The following is a 23,830-nucleotide window of genomic DNA, read 5'->3' as shown; positions in this document are numbered from 1 at the left end:
GTAGATAGGGAGAGAGGTGTCCTTCACACACATACGCGCGCGCGCACACACACAGCGATTCTTTGAACGTCTGCTTGTATCGTGGCCTCTTAAATGAGGCATGTATATGTCTGCATACGTCTGTGTGTGTGTTCGTGTGCGTGTTGTTTTCCCCGCCCCCACCCTCTGCTTTCTCTTATTCCGGGAGTCGGCATGCTCCCTCTCCCTCGGTGCGTGTGTGTGCGCGCGCGAAGCGGCGAAGAAGGAGCCAGGGGCGAGGGACGTCTTTGCAGGTGAGTTATCGCTGCACCTGACTGCCTCCCTCTCCCCTCTTATCTTCTTCGACCAGAATGTTTTCCGCATCATCCGTGTATGTGTATGTGTGCGTGGCTGGCTGGCTCCACCATCCCTCGGTGGATCTCTCTCCCACCCCACCCCACCCCACCCCCTTTGTTTTCCCCACACGTCTATTGATCGCATGACGACAGACGGCGCCCTTTTCCTCCTCTCACTCAACTCTTGCTTGCATCTCTCCTCCTCTCCCTCATCCGTTGTGCAATGTGCGCCGGGGGGGGGGGTCTGCGTGTCTGTATGGATGTTGCGGCTACCGCTGCTGCTGTTGCTGCTACGCTTCCCTCCCACCCACCCTCCAATCTCTGGGTTGGGCATGCCGCACGTTACCCCCACCAAGTCCCTCTCTTTGTCTCTTCCTCTTGCATGGGGATGGAGATGGGTGGGGGTGAGAGCGCACGCGTGGCGGTGGCGATGATGTGTGCGCGTGTGTCTATGCCGAACGATATATGCCTTGAGCACCCCTCCGTCTCCTCCTCGACCTCGTCTCCCTTCCAGCACACGCGCGCAGACCCTCTCCTCGGTCCGTTGTAACACAACTTTCCTCTTCCCTCTTCCTCGCCATCGGCAGGAGGGGGAGGGCTTCCCTGCTTACTTGTTTCTTTTCTGTCTCCTGTAGTCGAGGCTCAACCTCTTTCGGTGCGATTCGGCTCCTTTTTCTGTGTGTGTGTGTGTATCGTTGGTTGGGCGGTGGCTTGTCGACGATATGAGGGGACGAGGTCTCCGCTCGCTCGCGGTGACTTATATGGATATGGGTAGCGTGTGTCTGTGTCTGTGTGTCTGTGGGTGCATGTGCATGTGTACCTAGCCTCGTACGTCTCCTCCCCCACCCCCTTCACTCCAACGCCCCTCTCCTCCCTCTGTCTCGCTGTTTCGCGCGTCCGGAACGTTCTGTCCGATGCAAGTAGAGGACGAGAAAGAGGGAGGAGGGGGCGGTGTGAGGCGAACTGAGGCTCAGTCGCGCAGCCGCTCCTCTTTGCATGGCACGCATGGCAAACTTCTCCTCCGTTGTGCGCGGGCCTACATTAGTGTATTGATGCCAAGGGGAAGGGGAGGAAGGACGAGCGTCAGCGCCGCTACCGAAAGGGTCCCCTGCCTCACGCCCTCGCACACATCAGTTCTCCGCTGTAGCGGCTGCCTGTCACTGACGCTTGCCTCCCTCGCGTTTCCTCTACCATGCGCGCGATATATGGAAGCGCAGTGCGTGCACACATCAGCTCCCATCCGCTGCTGCCCGCCTTCTCTTTCGCAGACCTTACGGTATTTCTCCTGCGGTACGCCTGTTCCGTCGTGTCTGACGTGCCTATGCGTCTCCTACCCCATCATCCCATCTTGATCCCAGCTATCGTCGACTTTCTGTCTCCTGCTCTCCCTCCCCGGGGTTTCTCCAAACACGCACACGTGGCACTCGCTTAGCCTCACCCAGTCTCCGCTGCTCTTAGCCCCCTCTCTCTCACAGGCACTCTCCCTCGCTCTCGCTTGGGCACACACGCACGCGCACACGCCGCCCCTGCTCCTCTCCACACAAGCCTTGCACACGCAATACACCGCACTCATCATGCCGCCGAAGGCTCGTGCCCCTCTGCCGCCTGGCGACGTGGAGCGCGGCGAGAAGCTGTTCAAGGGCCGTGCTGCCCAGTGCCACACCGCCACCAAGGGCGGCGCGAACGGTGTGGGCCCGAACCTGTTCGGCATCGTCCACCGCCCCTCCGGCAAGGTCGAGGGCTTCGCGTACAGCAAGGCGAACGCCGAGTCAGGCGTAGTCTGGACGCCGGAAGTGCTGGACGTGTACCTGGAGAACCCGAAGAAGTTTATGCCTGGCACGAAGATGTCGTTTGCCGGCATCAAGAAGCCGCAGGAGCGCGCTGACGTGATCGCTTACCTCGAGACTCTCAAGTAAGACGAGGGCGCCGTCGCGCACGGTGTCGTTGTGTAACCCGCCTTCCGCTGGGTTTGTGTCTTAACGCCTACAGACACGGGCACAGGCACGCCTGCATCACTCCCGCCGGTCCGTGAACGAGGCACTAACTAAAATCGAAGAGGCGGTGCCTGCTTAACGAAGAGCGCTGCTCTGGTGACGGGCAGCGGGGGAAGAGAAAGGCACGAGAAGCGGAGAGTGAGGAATGGGGCACAAATGGAGGTTGAAGACGTCGGTTCGCGGCCAATGCGCTGCCGAAAGGCCGTGAACGGGGGTGGGGGGGGGGGCTCGGTGGCACAAAGGAGGAGGGGCGGAAGCAGCGATGGTTGGGTCGGTAGGCGTGAGGTTTGACCGGGTTTACGGCGCGTGTGCTGTCATTGCTGCAACAGGAGTGTCGGCACCTCTCCGCGACCATGTCCGCATTCGCTTCTCTCTGTGCCTCGCCTTGCACACCCTCCTCCTTTCCTATAAGCTGGCCCGTGTTCTGACCTCCCGTCGGCTCTTCCCCTATCCGTGCCCGCCCTCCGCCCTCCCCCCACACCCACGTAGTACGGCTGTACTGCTTAGACTCAGTACTTTACCGTCGCCGAACCCAAAAAGGCGGAGAAGTCGTAAAGCGCCAACACGAACGGGCCTTGCGCACACGCAACGCATGACACCCACACAGATTTCGAACTAGAAAAATATAGCAAAGAGAAATAAGAAACACTGGCACACACACACACACACGCACCTACGCAAGCACGCACTACGATCGCGCGTCCAAGGTCCATCACTTCCTCCCCTCCCCCTCCTCCTCTGCTCTCCACACACACCGAAAAGTCACCACAGCACGCGCAGACGCCCCTCGTTCATGTGCCCCCTTTCCTTTTCCCTTTCGCGTTGCCCATGGCGCCCCCTCCCCCCCCCCTCTCCTTTTTTTTCGTCCATTTCGGCTCAGCCTTTTCCCAGCCGCCGCCGATCTCCAGACCCTGTCTCGGATGGGCCGGCTCGTCTTCCTCGCGTGATGGTGTGCCTCTCTCTCCCCTCCGCCCCTTCCCCCCACCATGTGCGTGGCGTTCCCTTTCGCAGAGACGCGCGCACGCCGCATGATGGGGGGGGGAGGGGGGGGATGGAGGGCGGCGTGGTGGGGGCCGCTCGCTTTGCTTGCGCGTGCGCGTGTGCACCTCGCGTGTTACCCCCGCCTCTGCTGGCGTCTCTGCCTTTCGCTTTTCCTTTTTCCTTTCCTTTCGGGTGTGTATGTTGTGGTGGTACGCGTGCCATGACCCCTCCTCCTCCTCCTCCTCCTCTCGCGCACCCTTCGATATCTGCCTATCTCCGTTCCTCGTATTCGCTGTTCTTTGTTTTCTTTCCTCTTATGTAGTAACTAACCGACCATGTCCCCTCCTCCATCCCTCTCCCCCGTCTCGCCCCTCTCTCTCCCGGCCTTCCTCTGTTTGCCAGACATCACCAGCCGAAGTAGGATGCATCTCATCCTCTGTCGATTCAGCCCTCCCCACCCCGACCTCACCTCTCCACCTAGATCCCCATGTGTGTGAGTGTGTGTGTCTCTGGGTGTCTCTCTATCTCTCCTGCGAACACGCCCCACTCCCACCGAACCGCTTCCTGAAGCCGAGCAGCGGAGGCGGAGAGAGGCGGACGTGACGCACATCGGTGCGTGGCGGGCACCCGTTCACGCAAACAGGCGCGTTGGTCAGCGAGTAGGATGAAGCAACGAGTACAAGCTGACAAAACTGTAATGCGAGAGGCTGCAGTGTGTGTGTGATGCCGGCTTGAAGGCGGAGAAGGGGCGTGTGGGCACCGAGGAACGGCCAGGGTTCCTTCTTATAGCTGTTACAGATTTGTTTTAACTGTCCTTTTCGGGCACAAGACAAGTAAGTGCGGTACAACAGGCTCACGCACACGTACACGGAGAAGACACAGACAAGGAGGCCGACTGCCGCATCGACGATGGAGGTGCTTCGCTTGTCGTCCTTTTCCCCACTCACCCCTCCTTTTCTTGCTCACGGCGCCCCGCTTTTCTCTCCCCGCTGCCTGTCACGCGTGTGTGGGGGGGGGGGGAGTAAGCTCTTGTGGATGTGCTTCTCCCTCACTCCGTACCTTTTCCACCTTGCTTTCGGCATTGTGCTGCACACGTGCAACAGCCACAGAGGCCTGTGTCGGGAGAGGATGGAGGGAGGGAGCGAGTTGCTGCGGCGTCGTCTCTCGCAAACGTTATCCCTGTATTCTCTTGGCTTCCTACCCTCGCCCTCTGCCTCCTGCTCTCCTCTACGAAACCCTGTGTGTACTCTCCTGGTTGCCTCCACTGGCGCCACCACCCACAACACGCACACGTGGCACTCGCTTAGCCTCACCCAGTCTCCGCTGCTCTTAGCCCCCTCTCTCTCACAGGCACTCTCCCTCGCTCTCGCTTGGGCACACACGCACGCGCACACGCCGCCCCTGCTCCTCTCCACACAAGCCTTGCACACGCAATACACCGCACTCATCATGCCGCCGAAGGCTCGTGCCCCTCTGCCGCCTGGCGACGTGGAGCGCGGCGAGAAGCTGTTCAAGGGCCGTGCTGCCCAGTGCCACACCGCCACCAAGGGCGGCGCGAACGGTGTGGGCCCGAACCTGTTCGGCATCGTCCACCGCCCCTCCGGCAAGGTCGAGGGCTTCGCGTACAGCAAGGCGAACGCCGAGTCAGGCGTAGTCTGGACGCCGGAAGTGCTGGACGTGTACCTGGAGAACCCGAAGAAGTTTATGCCTGGCACGAAGATGTCGTTTGCCGGCATCAAGAAGCCGCAGGAGCGCGCTGACGTGATCGCGTACCTCGAGACTCTCAAGTAAGACGAGGACACCGCATTCGCCATCAGGAGCCGAGAGCGTAGAATCATCCTCAAGGAGCCACGTCCGCGGCCACGGCGGTGGCACGGCCGCTTTCTGGCCTTCTTCTTGGCCTAATGTGCCGTAAACTACACCTGCGGCTCTCTCGCTATTTCCTGCATCAGCCTCCACTGCAATGTGACGGCTGTGCAGAGCCTTCCGATGCATGGAGTAGAGCAAGTCTATATGTGTGCGCGCATCTGTATTATACGCGCGTGCGCGTGGTTACGCCTCCGCACTGGTCTATACACCATGTGTGTCTGTGTCTGTCTGCCTGTCGCTGTGTGTGTGATGTCTGTTCCGCCTCGTCCTCTCGCTCGCTCAACACGGGCGGTTGTGTAAGCGATGCACAGTTCTTTGCGCACACACCGATACGCACAGGCGCGCGTGGAAAGAAGGAGAGTCGAAAAAAAGGGTGAGTGGGGGGTAGGCGAGGGAGAAAGGATAGTGGAAGCGACGTGACGTGTGTGGGCGGGGGAAAGACACAAGCTCATGCACACAAGCGCATACACGCACACACACACACACACAGTCCGCATCGCCTTGCTTTCTTTTTGCTCTCCTACCACTCCCTCCTTGAGGGCCCCCCCTCCTCCTTCCCACCCTCCCTCGTACCCCTCTTTTCCTCTTCCTCTCGCTGTTGGTCCGGCGTCCGTCACGCATGCGCAACTCCCGCCGTATGAGGCTTTAAGTAATGAACGTCAGCTAACCCAAGAAGGGTTGAAGGTGGAAAGAAAGGGGCGATGAAAGGCGAACGCCACCAGCAAGAGCGGAGCGGCAGGGTTGCCGCCTCAACGTAGCACAAGAGAAGACGGAAGATGACAAGAGTGAGGCTTGGCGTAGCGCACCCACGGAAACAGGGACATGCACGTAAGGCTGAGCTGAAAAAGCGGGTACGTGTGCGTGCGTCAGGACAAGGGTGAAGTCAAAGAAGAGAGAAAGGCGTCGTTGTGTTGTCCTCACTTGGACTGCAGCCGCAAGCACGTTGTTGTCGGCCATGCCGGTCTCCAATCCTCTCTCTACCCTCCGGGGCCCCTTTCTCTGTCCTTTGCACTCGATATTCTCGTTAGTCGGAAGAGTTGAGCGCCGGTCGGGGTTGCTGTTGCGGCGGTGGTCCGCCTCGACCACCATCGTGCACCCAGCTCCTTTCCGTGTCACGCCTCGCCTGTGTCGTGGGCCTGCTGTGCGCTCATGTCGCTCACCTCCTTCTTCGTGTTGCCCCTCCCCCTCCCCTCCTCCCTCCTCTCAGCCATTTTCTATTGGATTATCCTTTTGTTTCGCTCCCTTGTGTGCACGTCAGCCTGCGTACCGGACTTCGCGGCCACCCCTGCCATTCTCACATCGTCACTCACCATCAGCGAGGCAACGCGCAAGTGCGCCCGTTCCCGAGCATCGCTCTCGCTTCCACATGTACGTGCGTGTCAGGTGTATTGTGTGCGGTTCCCTGCTTATCTAGCTGCCTCTCACGAGACCTTCCGTGTGCATCGTCATCTCGTCCGCCTTTCCTGTTTCTTGTTCGCCTTACTTTATGTGTTGCGAGAAGAAGTACATGCACGCACCACCGTCACCCACCTACCCACCCACCCTCCCGCGTGCTTCTCTCTGTCTCTGTCTCTTTCGCCCACTCCCCGTCCCCACCCCTCCTCCGCCTGTGTCTCGCGGCGCATGTTCCTGAGAAAGCGAGCTCGAGCAAACAGAGAAAGAGCGAGCGAGCCTGGTGTCCGTCAGCTTCTGGTGCTTCCCGCCTCCCCCCCCTCCTCCTCTCTCCCCCTCCTACACCTGTCACCCTTCTTTCGTCGCTGTTGATATTTCCCTTCCTCGCTCACCGCCTTAGTAGTCGTTAGTCCCTTATTCCTCGGATTCTTTGATTGGGTCGCGTTGCGTTCTTTTTTTTTTTTGCGTGTAGCTCGGCTCGTCTCTCGCCGTGTGTCCTCGACGCGTGGGTGCGTGGCACTCCCTCCACGCCCCTCTTCGTGTGTCCTCTCCCGATACGTGCTCATCTGCTCGCCCCGCTGTCGTCTGTTCAGACCGCCTCTCTGTCTCTCGTGATGTGTGTGTGTGTGTGTGTATGTGGAGTAGAGGCGCAGAGAAGCAGGCATGAGCAAAGAGGCATCACTCGACGATGTCACCGATCGTGTCGCAATATCGGGACACCATGCCTCCCACCACCACCACCACCACCACCCAGCCTTCCTCCTCCTCTTCCTCCCAGACTAGACCTCAGTGCCCCCTTCCCCCACGTCACCTCTTCTGCCCTTCTCCTCCGTCCTCTTTGGCGCTCACGCATAGCATACAGGCACAGTAATCATAACGCAAGAAGTGCAGCACCGGCGCACCGGCTCGACAACGCGGCGCTCCTCATCATCGCCCCTCAACATCTTCCCGCTCGCTCTCCTACCGGCACGCAGCCCAGTCGGTGGCAAAGGGGGTCGCCCACCATCGCCACCACTGCAGGGGAAACGAAAGGTGGAAGGGGGGGGTCCATGCCCGGGAGCGTGTGTGCGTGTGCACGTGTTTCCTTGCTCTTTGAGAGAGGAGGGAGAAGGTTGGGGGCTTTTATTCGCATCTGCATGCTGTGCGAGGCAGCGCCATCACCACCACCTCTCCCTCGCCTACTTCGCACATAGATCGACCTCAAACTATCCTCCGTCATCACAGAGCAAGCGGCGCTGCATCGTTTTGTGTGTGTAGAAGCTCGCCTCTTCGCTGTCGCCTCCCTCTCCTTTGAATGTGCCCATACACGTCTTCTGCGTTGTTTCTTCATCTCTTCCGCCCTCCGCACGGCCCCTCGCGTCTGCCTATCTGGAGCGGTCATTAGCGACAGGTACGGAGCCGGTGCTCAGGCGGGAGCTCCGTGACGCGTTGAGCACACGAACGCATCCACGTATTGCCTTATTCTTCGCCAGCGTGCCGCTCAACAGGAAAAGGACTACATGCACGAGAAGCACACGCGGGAGTAGTTGGATTTCGCGACGAAGATGTCGTACGATACGAACCTGCATCGCACCTTTGACTACCAGCTATCCCCTGCGCCGCTGCGCATCATCGACTGGGCCCCGGTGAAGGCCGTCGCTCGGTCAGTGTTTCAGCCCGGCCAAGGCGCCAAGGAGTTCACGCTTGTCAATGACGCCACATCAAACGCGTCCTCCGTGGCGGCGGCATACGCGCAGCAGGAGAATCAGCGTCGCGTCCACGAAAGCCGCGAGTCCTCGGCCTCCCTGTCCACACCCGCGGCTACAGCCGATGCGGCAGCGCCCGCGGGGCCGCTCTCTGCCATTGGGGAGTTGGCCGCGTCGGAGTTTCCGGGCCTCTCCGCGGCATCGCCGTATTACACCCCCGGAATGAACAGCGGTGCGGCAGCCGCGGCGGGATGCGGTGGCGGTGGCCACGCGGAGCTCGACGCCCTGCATGTAGATGATGCGCTGCCACAGCAGCAGCAGCAGCAACGACAGCAGTCGGATACGTGGGCAGCCACACCCGGTGAACCGGCCGGGGGGGCGGCCACTGGCAACGCCACGGCAACATCAGAGGCGCTGAAGCACACGGTTGCCTCGTCGACTGAGACGATGAGTGCTGTGGCGGTACCGGCAACAGCAGTCTTGGTAAACGGCAGCGGCACCGGCACGCCTGCAGCCGTCATGGATAGTGCCCAGCGGCCACGCACGTCCTCGCCGTTGGTAGCGCCACCGCTGCTGGCGAAGGGGGTGTCGCAGTACGGTGCTGCAGGCATGATGTACGGCTTCGACGCGGTGTACCACAAGGACTCCTTTGGCGTTCTGGCGGGCCTTTTCACCGGTGTCGGGTATCACCAGGTGAACACACACTATCGGCAAGAGCTGCCGGCGGCACCGCGGCGTACAGAGCCGGCAAAGGGCGAGCACGGGGGTTGGGCTGGGACACTAGGAACAGCAGCAAGGACGTCACCGGTTGTGGTTACGTCAGCTGTCCCGACACCGCGGTCCGGCTCGACGACGAGGGTCGCTGCGAATCGCAGCTCCTCGGAGTCAGGGCCCAGCGGTGCCGTGGACGCCGCCGTGGTGCCCGGCGCCGTGGAGCTGCAGGCAGCAGAGAACAGCGCGCCGTCTCCACCACCCACGCTGCAGCCGCGGCTGGAACAGGTGATCGCTTCTCAACGCCACGGTCAGCTACAGGTCTACAACGCGCTTCAGGCGTTCTGGTACTGGGGTGCGCGGCGGTGGACCGGGGTGCTGAACGTTCGTGTCACGCCGCTACCGTCCGGGGATGCGCTGCTGCCGGTGTGCGAGTACGTAGCACGCACGGTGATGACGGAGTGCTCCCTTGTGATCGACGACCCTGTCGTGTACCTTCACGGCTTCGTCGTGATGCTGGGACGGCGCGCACGGGCTGCGGAGGAACTGGGTAGCGGCCACAGCACCGGTACCGCTGTCGTGGGGGCCGAGGTGCAGAGCTGCAATGAGCTATGCCGGGCAGGGTCGAGGCACCCCCTCGAAGCCGTCGCAGCAGCGTCTCTCGCAGACGAGGCCATCGGCACGGCTATCACCGGTGCTCAGCACCATCCAGCAGAAGGAACTGGCCACCTCTCCGTGCCCCCCGCGCCGGGGGCGCACAGGGACAGCATACAGTCGAGGGCAGGTAGGCCAACTGGGGGGGGCACCGCAGCTGGCCCACCAGGCAACGCAGGTGTAGCGAGCATTTCGTTCTCCCCTAATGCGACTCCATCGCCGCCAGACAGACACTCACCGGCGATGTCGTCCGCCCAGCACAAGCACAGAAGTCCTCCCACCGCTTGCACGGTCGCCGCCTCGGATCACGCGCACAACGCAGCGCGATATGGCGTCGCAGTTCCACCAGACGCCGCTGCCGTCGACAACGCTGGCGGGGCGCCGCTGCCTGAGTGGCTCTACTGGTATCAGCGGTGCGCACTAGAGACGACGGATGAGTGGCTTTGGAACCGCGCGGCGTCCGAGGTGGCCGACGACGCTGCGCGCTCCGCCACGCCATGGTGGAAGCCGCGCCACATCAAAATGGGCGTCGGGCTGGCGCTTCGCTACCGCAAGCCTCGCGGCGTGAATGTGTATTGGGGCTGGAGTGCACGAGTGGGGCGCGGCATGCACTTATCCGGTCACATTGATGTGCTGCGTCGCATGAGCTGCGCGGTCAGCTCTACTTTCGGGTTCCTCGACGTGAGTGTTCGGCTCCGCGTGAACCTCGTCACGCTTCACCAGACGGCCCTGGACGCGGGCGTGTGCTGGCGGCCCATGCCGCAGGTGCCGGAGTTTGCCGTTCGGCTGGCGACTTCGGCCAACGGCACGACGCTCGGAGTCGAGGTTGCGGACGTGGCACCCACGCTCTACGGTCCTGTCATTGCGCGGTTGTCGGATTGGCGCTCACGGCGCCATCACGCAGAAGCAACTGAACCATGTAAGGGTATTGGGGGCAGTGGAGAGGACTGCGTGGCCGGCTCTGACCAGAGCAGCGTCAGTGGCGGCGCTCCTACTGGCGTCGCAGACGGCAGTCGGGAAGATCTCGTAGGGCTTCTGCCTATCACGTGGCACTACTTGCAGAGCACTGGGTCAACCATCACTTCAGCCTTTACCAGTGTCAAGGGTGCTCTCACGAACACGCTGGCATCGGTGTCATCTGCAAGCAGCGGCGCAGGCAGTAGTTGCGGTGGCGGTAACGCAGCGAACACCCCTGCCGCACAAGGCAGTGTGTCCGATGTGCGGCGTCGACCTGCGCTGCTCTCTGCCACCCCTACGCTCACCACTCCTGCGACGTCACCAACGCTACCAGTGGGACACAAGTTATCCCGCGTCGTGCTCCCGGCTGGGAAAGCAAGCCTGCGCTACGCCCGCAACGCATGGCACGCGCTCGCGGACCTTGGATGGTTGGAGAACATGCTCTCCATATCCCACGTGAATGTGTCGATGGGCGTGACGTCGGAGCCGAGCAACCGGCACCGCGAGTGGAGTCTGTTCCTCATAATCAGCGAGAAGTGAAGTGGCGTGGTGGGCGTCGTAGCAGAGGAGACGAGCAATGACCCTCACCACCACCACCAGGGCAAGGAGAGGAGCGGCAAGAGTGGATGCACTCCCCGCCCCACCCCCTCTCTCTTCATACGTTGTCCTTTGTCATTCCCTTGCGTTTGTGTGTGTGTGTGTGTGTGCGTAGGCGTGCGTTTGAAAGAGGTTTGACAACGTTAATTACACATGATGGCATGCAAGAGCGCGTGTCGCGTCGCAGCGGCGTCTGGTGCATCACGCACAAGGAGAGAGAAAAACGGATGGCGGACCACATCAAACACACTGCGGCCACCACCGCCCCCTCCTTTTCAATCGTTGCCCCTCTGCTTTACCTTACCTTTTTCCTTATGGCTCCCCGAGCGCCTGGAAGCGAGGAGCAGCACGCAGCGTCGCGCGCACGTCCATGCGACTCTGCTCAGTCTCTCTCCCCCTCGCCCCACACCTCCTTCTGCCTGATCACACGCATTCATTCTCAGTCGCTGGCCGCGAGTCTTGCAGCATACAGAAACACTGACAAAAAAAAATAAGAAACGGTAGCACGCACGTTGCGGGTAGTCTCAGCCACGCACACACACACGCACACGTGCGCGCCCTCTCCTCCTCCCTCTCCGACTTGCTTTCCTCCAGTCCACGTTGCTGGTTTGACTGTTGCCGCTGCATGCGTTGGGCGAAGGTGGCCGCCACCGCGTCTCTGGAGCATTCACCTGCAGCTGAGCTGCTGCTGCTGCTGCTGTTGTTGTCGACGCGTTCGCACGGGTTGCAGCCGCTGCTCTTCCCACTTATTCTATCGGTCTCCCCCTCCCCCCAACCACCACCACCACCACCCCTCTTCCTCGCTTTCTTGTGCGCCTGCGGGGCTCTCTGAGTGGCGGAGTCTGCTTTGGCAGGGCTGTCTCTGTGCGCGCTCGGAGGCGGAGCAGCGGTCAGCACTTGGCGGAAGCGGCATCGGGTCCTTCTCTTCCCCAACTCAGCTGTCAAAGGGAAGGAAAAGGGGGGGTGGCGCCGTTGTCCTCGTTGCCCGTCGCTCTCCTCCTCGTGTGTGGGCGTGCAGGTGGCCTTTGAGGACTGTGCGTGCACCAACGAAGTACACGCGCATCCCTTCACGCGATCTCCAGTTGTCTTTGGCGCTACGCACCACTGTCACCTTCCTCCCCCTAGCGAAGCATGAACAACGAGGTGAAGCCCTCTGATCACGAGTCCTCGTCAGCAGCGCCTTCAGCTCATGCTGCTGAGTGCCAGAACGGCAATACCAACGGTAGCGAGGTTTCCTCGAGCTCGAGCTCGAGCTTCGCCCTTGAGCATGTACTGGACGAGAATGACAGCGAACTCTTCTCGGCTGCGGATGTACCCTCGGCGAATCCTTCCGTCCTCGATCCTCATGCCGGTGGTCCACACGGACGTAACAGCCCACCTAGGAAAGCGTTCGCGCGGGCATTAAGGTCATGCAGAGGGCGGGCCACCGTAGTGGAAATCGAAAACGCCGTGCCGTCCGTACCAGCCGCGCCTGTGCAGCTGGCGCAGCAGTCCTTTCAACGCTGCGATAGCGGTGCTCATCCGCCGGCAAAAGCAGTTGCTTCAGGCTCCCCAGCCCAGTCGCCTCAGCAACTCATCGACTGGTATACACGCTCCTACGACAGCGGCGTCGAGGCGACATACCACTACGTGGTGGCACTCATAAACCTCGGCTCTGGTGAGACGGGCGTGGGGGAAGTGGTGCTCGGCGCCTTGCGCGACGAGCTTGGCACGAAGCGTGTCATGACCCTGCGCGGGGAGGTGTTCATGAACCCCGCCCCGCTACGTCTTCTCATCAAGCGGCAGGCCGTCATCTATCACACCCTTGGCCGACCACCGTGTCAGCAGCGCGGCACCGTCGTTGTGTGCGGCGGCGACGGCACCGTGTCGTTTATCATGACACAACTGGATCTCGTGCGCCGCGAGCTAGAGGACGAGTTTCAGCCCTTCCTCACCGCGTCTCAGGTGCAGCAGGTGCAGCTGCACCGTGAGAACTCTGCCTTCGTCACGTCCAGCTTGCGCGATAAGCTGGTGCATCCGTACTTCACGATGCCTGCCCTCGCACCGCTCCCACTCGGTACTGGAAACGACTACAGCAACTGTGTGGGCTTCGGCTATGCCTTTGCATCCAGTAGGAGCGACTGGCGTAGATTTTGCGCCCTTTGCGGATGCGGCGTCGACGCCGGCGCGCAGGTGGCCACGGCCTTGTGTGATGCCGTGACAGCCCCGTGCGTGAGCTTCGACCGGTGGGAGGCCTCGCTGGTGCCGCTGCGAGTGGCGCAAGCAGCGGTGCGGTCCGAGTCGTCGCAAGCAGCGGCTGAGGCGACACAGGGGGCAGCCCCGAACGCGCCCTCCAAGGTCAGGGTCGCGCCCTCGGAGCATGCCGCTGCCTCCGCAGGCGCCCGGGCCCTGCACTCGCCGCTGTGGAACCGCGCCGCTCGGCCCACAAACGTGGCAAACGCGGTGTGCCTTGTCGACTGGGCCAAAGTGCACGCGAGCGGGCAGTGCGCCACGTACGGAGTCATCAACTACCTGGGCGTGGGCTTCGACGCCTACGTGGTGAAGAAATTTGACGATACCCGCCGCGCGCACCCGACGGTGTGCCGTACTCGCGCGCAGAACAAGGCCGTGTACGGGGTGATGGGGATCAGGGCCTCGCTCAGGTGCAAAAAGCTATACAAGATCATACCAATGGTCTGCGTGCCGCGTCCGCAGCTGAGCGGGGTTGGCGTCGCTGCCGCTGCGACGAGAAGTATGGGTAGCACACGCGACTTTGTGGCACTGCAGCTGCCCTCCACGGCGAAGGCGTTGGTGCTGACGAACGTGAACTGTTACTCCGCCGGCACTCACCCGTGGAATCCGAAGCGCGGCAAACTGCACTACCGCCCGGTCACGCTCCGCAACGGAAAGGTGACTCCAACACTCACGACCATCTCTAGCGGCGCTGCCGTAGAAACGCCTCCGACACCACCGACCCCTCAGCCGGTGGCCATCAACGACTGCGCCTTCGAGCTGCAGACGATGGGCGGCGTGCTGCACTACACCTCTCTGGGCATCGGGCTCAGCACTTCCACGAAGCTTATTCAGACGGACGAGATGTTCGTTTTTGTTCTCTGCACGCCCGACGATTTGCACTTTCCGAGTGGGCAGTGCTCCGCCTACACGCAGCTGAACCTGAAAGAGAAGTACGAGTCCCGCATCGAGTCCGACAGCAGCGTGCGCGCAAGCTTGAACGTGCAGATCGACGGCGAGCCAATGCCGCCTATCACCGAGTCGACGATCATCCACGTACGCCCGCAGCCAGGGACGCGGGTGCTTATCCGCTGCCGCAGCGCCAGCGTCGTTCAGTGAGGCCCGTGGAGCAGAAGGACGGGCATTGAGGACGCGTTACGCGATGTCGAACGAACCCATTCTCCTCGTCTCTTGCGACTCAACACTGCGAAGCTCGGCTTGTGTGTAGTATCGACACCAGAAAAAGAAGCACAAGAGAAGGAGACGCCGTGCGCGCTTCAAGCTCGCACATTCCTCTGCATCTTTCCGTGGCCCCGTGCGCGCGACGATCTGTGTTCAATCCTTCGCATGCGTTTACATCATGTGCTGTTACACACACACACACACGCGAAAAAGAACCTGGTCAGTACAGCAGGACTACCCTTCCTCACTTCTCCACCCACCCTCTCTCCGACTGCTCTCAACGCACTACCGACGCTCTGCGAGTGTGTGTGTGTGTCACATTGCCCTCTGTCTGTCTCTCCCGCTCGTGCGCTGACGGCAGTAAAACGATATACTGCATCGGCATCTGTGGCGCGCCCTGAAAGAGGCGCAGCGCGATCCGGCCCCGTGAAGTCGCAGCAGCTCCTCGCATCCTCAGGCAACTACTTGCGGCCAACCTTTGCCCCATCTCCCCAACCGCTCTCTCGCTTCGTCATGGGCATCCAGATTCCGTGGTTGTTTGTGTGCGTCAGCACCGTGCCGGTCTTCATGATCTACACGAAGACGAAGCGCATGGATGCTCGCGAAATGCACGAGATCCAGATGCGCGTTAAATACCATTCCGAGTACTGGAAGAAGGGCAACGTCTTTGTGAAGGAGTTCCAGGACAAGGTTGCCGCCCAGGTAATGCGCACCGCGGATCCGCTAGTGGGGAAGGACATTGCCAACATCTCCGTCAAGGAGCTGGCCGCTGCCGAGAATCCAGTGCGTGCACGACGATGGCTGCTCTTTTAAAAAGTTGTACCATCATGAGGGAGCTGGCACGGTGGCCGAGGCACCACGTGCATCGCTTCTCCCTTGACCTCAAAATCAGGCACGCACACACACGCGCTCACACGCAGAGTCAACGAACCAACAAGAGGATGTGAGGCGCAACGACCGCGAAGCCACCCTGCGACAGTGGACGCGCTTCATGTCGTTGTCACCTTGCGTGTCGGCCACCACTACCATGCTGGCCAAGGCGACAGTGCTCGGTAGACTTGAGCGCGCAGGCAAGTCTCTCCCTCCTTCTCTCTCTGTGGGTATGGACGTGAAACGGGCGCAGTCTTTCGCCGGCCCGGGGCATTGATTTGTGTGCGTGTACGCGTCTGTGGGCGTGTGCGCCGCGACCGTATCCGCTTGTCAGTGCCCGCACATCTTCTCATGCCAGCATGTGTAACCCACCACTCCCCTTCCCACCACCACCACCACCACCTCTCTCGATCTCTCTTGTTCACCACCTCAGCGCGCGTCGCCCCTCAATCGAATTTTGTGTGCAACGCAGGTTTTGTGTGGTTTTGTTTCTCTACACGTCTTCTTTTTTCCCACCGCGTGCTGCGCCCTCGCATCCTCTCGCAGCCCCCCCCCCGCCCTCGCTAGCAACTCCCCCTCCCTCTCGTCCCGCCAACCCCCTGCACCAGACCATCTCTCCCTTAGGGAGACGCCCGAAGGGGGTGGTGGGTGGTGTTGGTGGTTGACGGCAAGAAGTGTGAACCACCCACAGCCACGCACGCCTCTACTGTCTTGTCCCTCGCCCGCCATCACCATCGCCACCACCACCAGCAGCCGTTGCGGGGTGGAGTACGGTGCACGGCGCGGTTGTTTCCCTCTCCTCTGCTGCTTGTTTGCTTTTTTCTTTCCGCGCGTTACTCGACTGCTGCGCTGCTGCGCGCCGGCGTTTCGAATCACGAAAGGGAGAGAGGGAGGAGAGAAGGAGGCGGGGTGGGCCGCCACCACCCCTTTATTGCTTGCTTTACTTTAGTTTCGTGGCGATCACGGCATTCGCCGCGTACAAATTAACAGCAGCCCTGCTGTGCACTCCTCTTTCGTATTTCTGCGGCACCACTCCACTTCATACACGTGCACGCACGTCACCTCCGCGTAAGCTATCTACCCCCGTCATCTACCACCACCGCGCCGCTCTCCCGTTGCCCGCGGTGTTGTTGGAAGGTCACCGCGGTGGTGTCGGCAAGAAGAGAGACACACGTATTCCGGGGCTCGCTCACACGTGGCAGACCATCAAAGCAGCAGAGCAGCGGAATCGGCTAACGAGGATGGGGTGCAGGGCGTCTGCGTCTCGTAACAGGGAGTCGTCGCACGGTAGCAGGGCAGCGTCACTCGGGGTTTCGGCCTTGCCAAGCACCCATGCGGGCACGCGGCGCGCGCCGAAGAACTGGCTGTCGACCTCGCCGCGCCGCAGCAGCCGCAGGGAGGCAGACGTTGGCAAAGCCAGCAGCGGCCGCACCAGGAATGGGGAGCCCGGTCTTCAGCAGTGCGTGTACACGCAGGACGACAACCCCCTCTTGCCACCACCGCCTCTGTCGCCGGAAATGGTTCATCAGGGCAACAGCACCCTCGTCAGAAGCGCCTCCCCGACCAGCGGACGTATGAAACGAATTCCAAGCCCCCGACGCTATCCGTCAGACAGCGCCTCTCCGCGCGTGAAGGACGGTTTCAGGAATCACGACAGTGCGGTCCTAGAACGACTGCACAAAGAACGACCCGAGAACCACTTTGATCCGTTACTGATGCCAGACGTGCTGCATCGGCAGGAGTCGACGGGTTCCCGGGCAGCCAGCAGCAGCCTGCCATCGCGACCGTCGTCGTACATTGCCACGTTGGACAGCGAGGACCACAACGCCACCTTTCGGACGGAGATCAACTCACACGACAAGACCGACTCCGCGCAAGCCGCCAAGGAATACCAGCAGCACGTGCAGGCCAGGCGGAGCGCACAGGCCGCGCACACGAAGCGGCGTCAACTGGAGGAGTTCGACCCCGTAAGGCCAATGGACAGCTTCAACGTGACGCACCGTGGCTTGCTCGGGCGGTGCTGGGACCGACGCGGGCCGGAGCTGATTCCAGTCTCCTTCGTGCACGCCGTGGAGGCGGCGCTGCGGGCTGCCGAGGAGACGCATCCGGCCAGCATGACCACCTCGCACCCGGCCGGGGCGGAGACCGGGAGAGACGAGTTCACGCCTGTCTCACCACGCGTCTCCTTGTCGCCGCTGAGCCACGCCAGTGCACACTTTTCCGGTTTCGCAGGAGGCAGCGCGCCGTCGCAGCCAATTCCGTGCTCACCACGAGGTGCTGGCTTCGGCGGGCGTCGCGTGCCACGCCGCTCGCACTGGTTCAGCGTTGGCGGCGTCAGCTGCGACACAATGTGCCCACCTGTCAACGGCAGCGGCCTGGGTAGCCAGGCAGGAGCGAGCATCGTGTCATCCTACTGCATGAACAGCGGCGTCTCGTCCCCGATTACGGCATGGCCCGGTGCGAGCGGCCCAGGGTTTCCGCTGCCGACCGCGTCACCGGCGCTGAACCGAGCAGGCGCTGCTGTGGTGAGAGGCAAGGCCAAATCCTTCACGGCCACCGCGGCCTCCTCGCCGGCAGTCTACGGTGGCGCCATCGATAGCCTCTCCAACGACGGGGACAGCGGCGCCGCGAACCCGCGTCAGTCTCTAACAGCGGAGCAGATCTCCGCACTGCCGATGGAAAAGCGCGAGCAGTACTACAATGACTTCCTCAGCCGTAACCCGCTCTTCATGGGGATCAAGGACTGCTTCGCCTTCCGCCTCTCGGATGGGGTCAGCGAAGACCCGACCACCAAGTTCCTGCGCAAGCGGAACCTCGAGCCGGCACCTGGAGTAGTGGCCATGCGATGGAATCGAGTCGAGTTCTTCCACACTACCCTGCACACGCTTATCCGCGCCGTGGCCATGACGCAGGGCATGACGCTCAACGTAGGCCACGCAGAGCTGCTGCAGCAGGCGAGCGGCACCGGTCCAAGACAACCCGACATGCAACACAGCCGTCTGTCACCCTCAGCCTCCACGAATCACATGCTGCATGTCACTGGTGAGGACGGCGGCGCCATCGCAGAGATGCTGTTGCGGCACTCGTTCAGTCAGTATGTCTTGTCCTACATAGAGAACGGCAGCTTCTCGCGCGGCAGCGGCAGTCTGAGCAACTCTTTCTTGTCCCAATCAGACAAGCTGCGCGGCGCCGGCGACGGCTCTGGCAGCCACCTCAGCAACTCTCTTCTCAGCCCTCCGCGCAACCGCGCCCACCGCCCCGACAAGAACGGCAGCGGCGAGGCCGGAGCCTTTGCAGCTGCCAAGTTCCCGGAAGACAGCGTGCTGGCGCTCGCGCTCTGTATTCCGAGTTCGCGTCTGCCATCGCTGATGGGGGCGCTACCGCCACCTCAGCTGAGCGGCGTCGGTCGCTCGAGTAGCTACTCAGCATCCGCAGCCGCTCCGAAGACCTCTCGTGACGGCGACGGCAGCCCGGCGGCGTCGCCAGGCCCCTCCGGCGCACCGCATGGTGCCTTCACACGTGCCGGATCGGACGGAAGCGTGCTGGTCGCCTTCAGCGTGAGCAGCTTCAGCGTCTCTATCGACCCCTTCCGCTGGCAGGAGCACCGCTATATCCGGTATCCTATCGACATGGATGACTCGAAGAAGTCATCTCGGCACACATACGGTGAGGGTGTCGTGACGGACGTCATGTACGGCGGCATCATGTTTGTGGAAGCCTCGTCGTTCACGGCGGTGAGGGAGTTGCAGACACTGCTGGCCGGCATGACGTGGACGGAGGGCCGCACGTTGAGCGGCGTCGTCGGCGACGTGCGCAAGCACCTTAAAGTCTTTCAAGGAAATGGCAACAAGGTGCGGCAGGCAACATCACCGCAGCAGCAGCAGGCTGAGGAACAGAATAGTCACCGGTACCGTATCTGCCGCCGCGTCGGTGGCCGCCCCATGCGCGATGCGGTGGAGCTGCAAGAGATATCCTACTACCTCGACGATGTCGAGGTGCGCGAAGAGATTGTGACGCTGAACCGGCCCATACGGTCAGGCGACGTCACCGCAGCGAGAGGTGCTGCGGCCGGGCCTGGCGGGGTGGCGGGCAGCTCCGTTGACTGCTTCGAGTCGAAGCACACCTGTCATGGCAACAGCCTCGCAGCTGACCCGGACGTCTCGCCATCCTTTTCGCGCGTGGCCTCCGTGTGGGTGACACTGCCCGTCATCGCAGCCGTACTGCGCACCTGGGCCCTGCACCTACTCTCAAATCCCGAATTTGCGCAGCCGATAGCATTGTTCCTGCAGAAATACGCCGGCATCGCGCCGGTGTTGCAGACGACCGCCCTCGGCGCCCTCCATCATGACGACGACACACCAAGCGAGGAGGTCGGCGACGACGTCGACTACCTCTTCTTCGAAGGCGGCAGCCCGGCCGTCACAGTGCCGGCTGCTGCCGCCGTCGACGCCACCCATCCGCAGCCCGCGCCGCGGATTCCAAAGTTCAACCGCTTTTACGCATCGAAGCCCAGCACTCCTCTGTTCACAGCGGACGAGCACCACGCCAGTCATCCCGGTGCCGCGTCACATTCGCCCGCCAACATGCACAGGAGCAGCAACATGGCGCTGGATGAGCAAGGTGCCAGCGGCGCAGACGGTAACCAGCCGTCGCTCAAGAAACCTGGTGAGGACACGTGTGTCGGGCTCGGTACTAAAAGTCAAAGTCCGGAAGCGTTGAAAGGCGAGGCAACCCACTTAGCGGACAGCGTGAGCAGCTGCTGTACGGCGTCGGAGGCGAAATCGGGCGGCGACCGGCAGAGCAGCCACGCTCCGAGCTCCATCGATACAGAGAAGGACCAGTGCGACAGCGTCAGGGGCAAGATCTGCGGCACGAAGCGCAAGCGCGTCGTCGGCAAGCCATCCGGCGCTGCCAACGAAGGCACTGAGGGCGCTCCGCGGACGCTGCAGTGCGGATCGAAGGGTAACAAGGCGGAGCCCAACCGCGCGACTAACAGGAAATCGGTCAGCACCCGCCCCGCTACGCAGTGCAACTCGCCGCTCTCTCCCAGGAGCGGCACACGACCGCAATCGCGCCGCAACGACGCGGGCTGCGATCAGGGCAGCCCTACGTCATCATCGTCCTTCTCCTTCCCCAGCTCTCCAGCCGCGACGAAGGCCGGCACGAACGACTTCCAAGGAAACCTGAGCAGCCTGGTGACCAGCAGCTGCAACACGCCGTGCCTGCCGGGCAACAGGCTGCACCAGTCTACATTCCAGAACTTCTCGCACAGCCGCCTGAGCAGGTCCACGTCGGCGCCGTCACCGTTGATGCCAGTTGCCGGGGGCAAGGGCACGCTCAGGACATCGGTGCCGCCGACTCCGCTGCTCACGGCGGTCAGCTGCGTTGCCGCGCTGCCCACGCTGAGCGCTCTTACCTTTGATAACGCCCCTGTCGAGGCGGCCAGCGCCGAGCCGAGTGTCATGGCCTCCACGGTGGGCCCGGAGAGCTCGGCGGCGGCTGTGGCCTCAGGCAAGAAGATAGGTCCGGATGCGGTACAGGAGGTCTCTAAGGTAGCGTTCCGCTCGCCGCACTCCCCCCGCGAGCCCAAGACTCACCTCACTATGGCGAACAGCGGCGTGAACAGCAGAGGGGCAGAGACGCCACTGGCACACAGAGACAAGGTCACGGCAGCGCCGTCAACCGTATCGGCAGCGGCGGCGGCCCCTTCGCTGCCGTTGCCGCTGCCGCCGAAGGCAGGAAGGGCCAAAATAATCGCAACCCCCACGAACACGACAGCGCCGAAGGGCACCTCTGCGGCGACCATCGTTGCTATGGCGACCAAGCTCAGAGGTGTCACAGCCACTTCAACGCGCAGAAAGGCGGTAGGGGCCGTCAAGAGGGCACCGGCGCTGGTCAAGCACGCGCGGATGTCCGTCACGCATTTCGTGGAGAGTGAGCAGCGCGCGTGCGACTCTCCGTCATCGCCCGGTGCGAGCGTGCTCAGCACGGGAATCACGGTGAACAGCGCCGAAACCCCAACGGCGTACCGGGCCACCGAGAACGAGGAAGAAGAGATGTGGCACATGGCCATGCTGGAGGTGAAGGCGCAGCAGCAGGAGCTCGAAGAGCTGCGCCAGGCACGCCGCGACGCCGAGGACGCAGCGAAGCAGCGGGAAGACTTGCTTCGCTCCCTCAACCGTATTCTGCTGCCGCACACCGCCCCGCAGGAGCTCGACGGGGTGCTGCTGTACTTGAAGACGGCCATCTACGAACCAGAGGACATGCCGCATGGCCGCCTCTTTCTTCAGCAGCCGAGCTGGCTGCCGATGCTGGTCGCCGTCTGGACGGCCCCGGCAAATCGCATCCGCACGGTCGAAATAGCGGCGGAGCTGACCTGGGTAGATATCCCACGCCTCGGTCTTGTTGCAGGCCTGCTGTACCACCAGTACGCGTCAGGGCCTCTGGAGGAACTGATCATACGGGCCGACAAGCTGCTCGGATCTCCCCAGACGACTGCGACGCTGCCGAACAACTACGGTCTTTACGCGGACCTCGCAGACAAAACGGCAGCACGGCCCAGGAAGCCGCGCCTGCTGGCCGGCCGATCCCGCAAGTCCAAGCGTGGCAACAACAAAGGTCGCAGCGCCGACGCCAACCGAGGCAGCAGCAACTTGAACTTCACGACGGAGCTAGATCAGATGACCAGCGGCTTTGGCCCGGGGTGTCCACCGTTCGTCATCACACCCGAGGAGGCCCGTGACACGCTGTGGTTGCTGCTGTGCTCCGTGGCGGCGAACATGAGGGTCCCGACGTTCCGCGTAGTGCTTCGCGGGCTGCCAACGGGTGAAATCAGCGCCGCCGCCAGCGGCAGCGGTGCTGGCCGCGTTCGCAGCCACGGCAGAGACCGCACCCCCTTCACATACCTTGCCTCCTTCTTCGCCGGGGCAATCTCACGCTTCCGCGACGAGCATGACGACACGCAGCTCCTGCTCAAGTCCCGCTCCATGGTGCTGGACAACTTCGTCGTATGCCCAGGCTCGCGGCTAGGGTCCGACCGAGATATGCACAGCTCCGCGCAGAGGTCGGACAGCAGCGGCCTTGGCACCAGCACGACGCACCACAACACCGCCTACGACGAAGGCCAACTGATCTGCACCAACGGTTCACTGCAGCTAGACGAGGACGGGACTGCGTGGTCGTCCTCCATGTCAGAGCGAAAGGCCGGCGGCACGCTTCGGCAGACATCGTCCTTGGTGATCATGTCCTTACCCGCAGCAGCGTCGGCAGACATGGGTGAGGCGGCGCGCTCGCCGGATCGGCACAGGTGCAACTCGAACAGCACCTTCGCAGCTGTGCGCCCCGTCGCCGCGCCCACCCCATGTACTGGTGAGGCTTCTGCAGGTGTGTCAATCAGCGGAGGAGGCGATGGCGCGGCTCGAGCGATTGAGGTCGTGCAGACGCACCAGCATCGCGTGCAGCGCCACCGTGCGTGGGTGCGCAACGGTAACGACGTCGAGGAGCGACCCTTCTACGAGCTGCTGGTGCACCGCTGCGATGCAGTCGGGGAAGCCACAACGGCTACCGAAAACGATACCGACGATGCGCGCTTCTACGCGGAACCTGACCCACAGCAGCGCCTGCAAGAGGCCGTCGGTCAGCTGGGGGCGCCGTCTCGGCTGTGGCAGAGCCCACCGCCGTCCCCGCCGCCACGCCACTTGCCTGGCAGCGGTTTTGCTCGTGGGCTGCGGACGGCGGAAGATGAGCAGGTGGCTCTGCAGAGCGAGGTGGCCGCGCTGCGCGAGCGGGCAGGCGACATCTGGGAGGCTCTGCGCAAGTCGGTCAAGCACTACAACCAACTCCAGATGGAGGCCCATCATAAGGTGATGAAGCAGAATGGCGGAAGCCAATCACCCTCGTCACCGCCTCCGCAGCCGCCGCGGCAGATTGTGTTGGAGTACTAGTCGTTTGGTTCGAGTCGTGGGGTGGGGAGAGGCCAGCAAAGAGAGAGACGTGTGCAGCTGGGCAAGGGCGGGATGCTGTACACGCACGCACTCGATATGCGCGGGACGTCAGACGGAGACCGAGTGGCAACGGCCCTGCGGACACCGAACCGCAGAACCAGAAAAAGAAAGGGGTCGGTGTCGAAGATGTCGCATAGGAGTTGCTCCCCACGGGGCAACTCGCTAGCACCCAAGAACAAGGACAAGTAGGGCCGCGGCACGTCTTGTGAGTTTTCATCCGTTCTTCTGTCTCCTTGCATGCGTCTGCGGATGTCTCTGTACGGCACACTAAGAATGCGGCGATGAAAGAAGAAGGGGCGGCTTAGGTGTATGGTGGCGGCTCCTCGAGCGTCGCTGCGAAAGAAACTGCGGCCCAATGTATCGCTTCCCGTCGGCTGGTGGATGCGCGGCCCGTGCACGGAGACGCGCTT

At 62.3% G+C, this 23,830-nt stretch overlaps 6 protein-coding genes across 6 annotated transcripts; all 6 read left to right on the top strand.

Moving 5' to 3' along the window:
* Window positions 1–1,888: 1,888 nt before the first annotated feature.
* On the top strand, window positions 1,889–2,230 carry LDBPK_161390 (cytochrome c, putative; the record flags this gene model as incomplete). The annotated part of the gene is made up of 1 exon (XM_003859776.1): window positions 1,889–2,230. The coding sequence occupies one exon, from the start codon at window positions 1,889–1,891 to the stop codon at window positions 2,228–2,230; it is 342 nt and encodes a 113-aa protein (XP_003859824.1).
* A 2,187-nt stretch (window positions 2,231–4,417) lies between these two features.
* Window positions 4,418–5,080, top strand: LDBPK_161380 (cytochrome c, putative; the record flags this gene model as incomplete). The annotated part of the gene is made up of 1 exon (XM_003859775.1): window positions 4,418–5,080. One exon carries the CDS (start codon window positions 4,418–4,420, stop codon window positions 5,078–5,080), a length of 663 nt encoding a protein of 220 aa, XP_003859823.1.
* Window positions 5,081–8,094: 3,014 nt separating this feature from the next.
* On the top strand, window positions 8,095–11,097 carry LDBPK_161360 (hypothetical protein, conserved; the record flags this gene model as incomplete). Its single annotated transcript, XM_003859774.1, has 1 exon — window positions 8,095–11,097. One exon carries the CDS (start codon window positions 8,095–8,097, stop codon window positions 11,095–11,097), a length of 3,003 nt encoding a protein of 1,000 aa, XP_003859822.1.
* Window positions 11,098–12,285: 1,188 nt separating this feature from the next.
* LDBPK_161340 (hypothetical protein, conserved) lies at window positions 12,286–14,484 on the top strand (the record flags this gene model as incomplete). Its single annotated transcript, XM_003859773.1, has 1 exon — window positions 12,286–14,484. One exon carries the CDS (start codon window positions 12,286–12,288, stop codon window positions 14,482–14,484), a length of 2,199 nt encoding a protein of 732 aa, XP_003859821.1.
* Window positions 14,485–15,060: 576 nt separating this feature from the next.
* LDBPK_161330 (hypothetical protein, conserved) lies at window positions 15,061–15,360 on the top strand (the record flags this gene model as incomplete). Its single annotated transcript, XM_003859772.1, has 1 exon — window positions 15,061–15,360. The coding sequence occupies one exon, from the start codon at window positions 15,061–15,063 to the stop codon at window positions 15,358–15,360; it is 300 nt and encodes a 99-aa protein (XP_003859820.1).
* Window positions 15,361–16,658: 1,298 nt separating this feature from the next.
* Window positions 16,659–23,360, top strand: LDBPK_161320 (hypothetical protein, conserved; the record flags this gene model as incomplete). Its single annotated transcript, XM_003859771.1, has 1 exon — window positions 16,659–23,360. One exon carries the CDS (start codon window positions 16,659–16,661, stop codon window positions 23,358–23,360), a length of 6,702 nt encoding a protein of 2,233 aa, XP_003859819.1.
* Between the last annotated feature and the right edge of the window lie 470 nt (window positions 23,361–23,830).

Source organism: Leishmania donovani, chromosome 16 (assembly GCF_000227135.1).
Source record: "Leishmania donovani BPK282A1 complete genome, chromosome 16".
NCBI classification, from domain to species: Eukaryota; Euglenozoa; class Kinetoplastea; order Trypanosomatida; family Trypanosomatidae; genus Leishmania; species Leishmania donovani.
This window is presented reverse-complemented; position numbering and strand designations above follow the sequence as displayed.